Genomic DNA, 6,000 nt, shown 5'->3' with positions numbered 1-6,000 from the left:
CTAAGGGTCTCAGGGACATACGAGATTACTGAGTGCTTTGCCATGAAAATAACAGAATAAAGTCAGCTATCAAGGTAAGATCATAACCAGACCTCAACAAAATAAGTCTCGTCTCAGCAGAAAGATAAAAAGCCTTCAATATAAAAAGTTTAAGGACAAAAGCAAACAAACCAGATTTTAAAACTTATTGTATATACTTGAGTATTTGAGTTTTTTCAGCACATTTTTATGCAGTTTTTGTGGTAAAATTAGGTGCCTCGACTGATATTCAGGTCAGCTTATACTTGAGTGTACACAGTACATTAAAACACATAAAAGTCTTTGATCAGAGAAAAATTTGTATAATGAAATTTTGATTGATTTTAAATATCTCAATTTAACAGAGGATGGGATGAATCTTAAATGACATCAAAATGGATTTCATATCATTATATCCTTTTTAACACCTAGTCTTTTGAAATGGGAACAAGGGGGCTCATTGGGACATTTTGTCCACCACCACCTAAAACTGCTTCTAATGTTTTATTCATAGCACATTCAGTTTGGTCCTCATATTTGAGGGCCTAGGTCAGAAAATGCCTCCTGAGAACATCTTGCAACCACAGACTTTAGCACATCGTTTCCTAGTATTTGCAATGATCTGACAGTTATATTACTTGCATAAGAAATTAAGCTAATTAAATAAAAATTGAAGTGTGGTAATTTGGGATCTCAAAGTTGGAAGAAAAATATATTCTAACTCTGAGGTTGAGGTAAATTGTGATAGGTCTGAAATGTCAGCTAATTTATACATACCACTTCCCTAACTGAAAAATCAAGACCTCGCAATTTCAAATCTTAAGCTGGTGATAGAAGAAAATCCCTGATAAAGTTGAAAGATTTTCCACTTACAGGGGAGTATCCCTCCTTACCGCCCCCCTCCTAAAACCAACAGAAAAAGGATCCAGTGGGTGGAGCTTTCATAGTACGCATTTTCCCTGCTAGGCAAGCACTGAGCAACCCCCCTCAGTGCACCCAGTGGTGTTGCCTGGGAAGGTCCTCTCTGGCCAGTGAATTTTTGTTGTAAAAGCAGTTTCACTTGAACCTCGTTGTTTGTGATGGCAATTTAAGAGAACAGCATGCGGCGGCTGTGAAATTTTGTTTCCTGCTTAGAAAAAATGCCACAGGAACTGGTGTTGAACACAGTTTACAAGGACAGCACTATGGGAAACACTCAAGTGTACGAGTGGTTTCCTTCCCAAAAAGGTGAACTGATGATTGATGACAAACCTTGCTCTGGATGTCCGTCAACTTCCCAAATGGATGAAAATGTCGACTTGTAGTGCATTTGGAGTGTGTTCCACTAGGCCAGACTGTTAATTAAGCTTTCTATTTAGAGATTCTGAAAAGGCTGTTTAACAGCGTGTGGCCAAAAATGTTCAATTCGTGGTAGATGGGGACTGAGGGTTTTGTAATCACAATACTGCACCTGCTCACGCAGTCATCTCAGTGCGTCACTTTTTGACAACCCCCCAAAAAACAGACAGCACGCCTCTCTTGACCCATGCACCTTACTCACCCGACTTTCCTCTGTGTGACTTCTTTCTGTGAATGAACAGGAACATGAAAGGACAGCGATTTGATGATGTAGAAGAGGTGAAGAAAAAAAATGAGGGAGGTGCTGTCAGCCATCCAAACAGATGAGTTTGAAAAATGTTTCCAAGAATGGCATCACATATTTAACTAATGTGTTAAGTGTAAGGGAGGGTAGTTTGAAGGAAACAAGGCTGTATTGTAAAAAAAAAAAAAAAAATACATAGCTGGGGAGGGGGTGGATTCCGGATTTCTTCTTGGTACCCCCTCATAATTTAAAAATAATAAAACGAGGGAGATGTTTAACTACATATTCATTTACACTATGTGTAACCTATGCTCTTCTCATCTTGGTTCTGCAGTGCAGCAGGGTGGTCTGCTCCTCTACGATGTTAGTCTTCAAATGCAAGTGTTTGGTCGAAACATCAAAACAGAACAAATACACGAAGAGTTTGCAGATAAAGTGTCTCCTATTTGTGATGTCTTGAGAAAAGTCTAAGGATGTAATCCTTGATTCCCCAGGGCCAGGGTTGTGCAGGTAGGTTGGCCATGGTATCAGAGAGGACTGGCTTAGAATCCCAGCACTGTTTCTTAAACAGTTAGGTGACCTTGTCTAGTCAGTGACTTCCCAGGGCCTCAAGAATCCCACCTGTAAAATGGAAATAAAGACATTTGTTCACAGTCTCAGGAGAAATGACTGGTTAATATATTGATCTGGGGGGATCTAGATATAGTATATAAATGAACATGTAACATATATCTATTTATATACATAGATATAGTATATAAATGAAATGGTTCCCTGAATGAGAAGAAAACATTAACCACCTCTTTGTGGTTGTAGTGAAGCACCTGTCAGTGGCCAGAATAGTGCTTGCCCAAGGTAAGGCCAATAAACGCTAGGAATTGATTAAATATACCATGTTTCCCTAAGGTGAAATTCTCAACGTGGCCCTTTGAGCCAGTCTTTTTGTCCCACATATTGATTGGTTGGGATTATTTAAATAAAGTGCTTGTGGCCCACCAAGGGGATTGGATAGCTTGATACTAATTCAAATAAGGGGTATGAGACCCTTGCGGGGGTAGAACCATGAAAATAAAGGGCAGGAAACCCTAACAAAGCAACTGTTCCATTTGGGCACCCTGATAGGTTTAAAATGAGCCATATCACTGTGGACAGGGGGAACCTCGCCACCACCAAGAGGAGGAGCCCAAAGTAGAGTATGTCCTTTGGGGATGGATATGCACTGGGCTGCAGGCATAAGGCTGGCAGTTTGAAACCAGCAGCCATTCTGCAAGAGAAAGATGGGGCTTTTCCTACTCCTGTAAAGAGTTACAGTCTCGGAAACTCAAAAGGACAATTCTGCCCTGTCCTATAGGGTGGCTTTGAACTGGCATCAACTCGATGGCAGTGAGATAGACAGTGTGTCTGACCTAAGCCGTGGTATACACAATGACTTCATATGCATGGGAAAGCTAAATATCGAATGAGGAAGACCAAAGAAGAATTGATGCATTTGAATTAAGGTGCTGATAAAGAATATTGAAAGTACCATGGCCTGCCAAAAGAACAAACAAATCTGTCTTGGAAGAAGTACAGCCAGAATGCTCTGGGGAAGCCAGGATGATGAAACTTTGCGTCATGTACTTCAGACATGTTATCAGGAGAGACCACTCCCTCCCTGAAAAAAAAAATCATACTTGGTAAAGTAAATGGGCAGTGGAAAAGAGTAAGAACCCGGGCAAGGGGGATAGACACAGTGGCTGCAACAATGGGCTCAAGCCAGACAGTGTTCTGTGTTACTGAACAGTAGCTCACTGAGTCAAAACTTACCCCATGGCCCCTAACAATAACAACAACAATAAAAGAGCTTTGTAATCGTCTGAGTGGGGCAAAGGTCAGCTCAAAGAGCCTGAGTGCTGAGAGAAAGGCCTGTCTGCAGGGATGGTCTAGAACAGTGGTTCTCAACTTTCCTAACGCCTAGGACCTTTCATACAGTTCCTCATGCTGTGGTGACCCGACCCCAACCATAACATTATTTTCATTGCTACTTCATCACTGTCATTCTGCTACTGTGATGAATCAGGCCACCCCTGTAAAAGCGCCCTTTGAACTCCAGAGGGGTCGCAACCCACAGGTTGAGAACTGCTGATCTAGAAGCTGCCTCAATCACAGAATTGTATCCTAAGTTGTTCACAATTCAGAATTGTAGACTGTTAACTTCCCTAATAAACCCCGTTAACATGAGTATGGTCTGTGAGTTGTGTGTGTCCACCGCAAAGAATTCTTGAACCCAGCAGAGGTTAAGAGTGCCGTGGGAGAAATGGCTGGTGTTATAGTTGGTAAAAATGTTAGCGAGGAGGGGGCATGTATGAGCGCTACCTCATAGGAATCTGTCTTGGGTTGATGCAGATGGTGATTCTCTCCCAATCTTGTGATGTCATACCATCTTTACCCACATTTTACCAACACTTCCAGACACCCAGCACCTTTTAAACTGCGGTGAGCACAGGCTCTTAGGCAGCACCAATCTGCTGTTCTCCTACAAAACTTTGAAGGAACTACACCATAGTGAACAGTGTAACTGCTTTATAAAAACAAGGGACGAAGAATGAAAATGATTTAGAAATCACAGCATTTTAATGAACTGGTTTTACTCATTCATTGTTATATTACTCTTTCTGAAAAAAACAAAAATAAAAACAATAGTTTTCTGAATGTCCTTATACCTGAGAGTGAAACTAGTTCACAAAATAAAACCATATCTAATCCAGTGTCAAACTGGTGACTTAAAGAAATCACTCTTTTTTTTTTTTCCCTTTTTCTGCCTACAAAGAAAGAACACACTGCTCAATGATTCAGTGTTTGGTCATTGGCAGATACCGTCTGTGTCACATAAAACATGTATTCCTTGCTGTTCAAGTTCTATGTGACATACCACCAAATCTTTTCACATCAACTGAAATGTAAATGAAGATTACGAGTTGAGGGAAAAAAACAAAAACCCAAAATGAAAACGTCTCACAAAATACACAAAGGGAACATCTGTGAAGACAACCCCCACCCCACCCCCAACATTTTTAAAGGAATGAGAACACTCCTGTTTTGTTGTTGGTTCTGTTCATTTTAATTATTTTTTGGTCTTTTTTTTTTGGTCTTTGAAGTAAACTTTTTTCTGCTTCAAGGAAGTAGTCAAGTGACGTTTGCAAGTGGAAAACCACAGGCCCCTGGCCAATGTTTACCTTCCTCCCACACGCACAGCTCTCTTTGCCCCTGAAAATTCTCTTCATGATTCTTGTCATGGTTCAGAAAAGTAGGGAGAATGATTTCAAGTATTCAATTCCTATCAAAAATTGGTATCAAAAGTAATAAAGGACCTAATTTCTATATAGTTCCATGTTTTTAAAAAATAACTTATGAAGCAAGAGGTCCCGGCCCTTTACTTGTATAAATATTACAGATTAACTAGAATTTCTTAAGACAACGTGGAGAAGAGTCTGTATTTAGCACCTCAATCATTGATCTTAACGTTGGAAATGTCTCTGATACTGATGGTAGAATCTTGTAAGATGGAGAAATACTGAAAAGGAAAAACAAAAACACAGAAAAGTTAGGAAAATGAACACAATTTCCCAAAATAGGCAAGCTTTGTATTTATTCCTATTACTATATTCGTTTTCAAATTCCACATATATGACATGCCAAATAGTATTAGAACAGTAGGGAAGAGAGTTATAAAGTGAACAAAACCCTTCTGGAGCAATAAGAATTGGCACATCATGGTACAAGACAAGGAAATATTTCATTCTGTTATATAAGTTCGAGCTGACTTGATAACAATGAATGGTGAAAACAAAAAATTATGATCTTCCTGGGGTTTGAACCGGTCTGGCGAAGTAGATTAAGCATTGGGCTGCTAACCACAGTATCAGCAGTTCAAATCCACCAGCCACTCCCCTTAAGAAAGATGTGGCTTTCTATTCCCATAAACAGCTGGTCTTGGCAACCCACAGGGGCAGTTCTATCCTGTCCTATAGGGTTCCATGAAACGGGATTGACTTGATGGCAGTGAGTGGATTGACCTGGGAAGGAAAATGAAGTTCTCTGATTTATAGAGTAGCTGTATGCCACGTGTCTCTGGTGTGTAGTATATAACACATTTGACTTTGAACTAGAAGATACATGTTTTGGGTTCCAGATTTACTCCTTAGTTATTTTTCTTAACTCCTGTTTCCATGATTATTAAAAATAGAACATTTTTACCACTCCGAGTTACCATATGGATTGAATGAGATAATGTGTCAAGTACTTTAAGAAATGTTAGCTACATAATGTAAGATAGTGGTATTATTTTTTTTTAATTGTTGGAAAAGTAACACTTTTATAAAATGAGAAACAGTAGGCCACAGACATGAGCTCCTCAGTTT

At 39.7% G+C, this 6,000-nt stretch overlaps 1 protein-coding gene across 2 annotated transcripts in view; it reads right to left on the bottom strand.

Annotated features, from left to right (window-relative positions):
* Nucleotides 1–4,265: 4,265 nt before the first annotated feature.
* The window catches only part of TTC13 (tetratricopeptide repeat domain 13), a 108,201-nt gene continuing 106,466 nt past the window's right edge, over nt 4,266–6,000 (bottom strand). The window contains exon 23 of one of the 2 annotated variants that reach the window (XM_075531910.1): nt 4,266–5,153. In XM_075531910.1, coding sequence (XP_075388025.1) covers nt 5,039–5,153 — 115 coding nt within the window. In that variant the 3' untranslated portion in view covers nt 4,266–5,038. The remainder of the gene's footprint in view (nt 5,154–6,000) is intronic. The other variant, XM_075531916.1, reaches the window with a different exon arrangement.

This window comes from Tenrec ecaudatus, chromosome 1, assembly GCF_050624435.1.
Source record: "Tenrec ecaudatus isolate mTenEca1 chromosome 1, mTenEca1.hap1, whole genome shotgun sequence".
NCBI classification, from domain to species: Eukaryota; Metazoa; Chordata; class Mammalia; order Afrosoricida; family Tenrecidae; genus Tenrec; species Tenrec ecaudatus.
The sequence above is the reverse complement of the archived record's forward strand: the minus strand, read 5'-3'. Positions and strand labels throughout refer to the sequence as shown.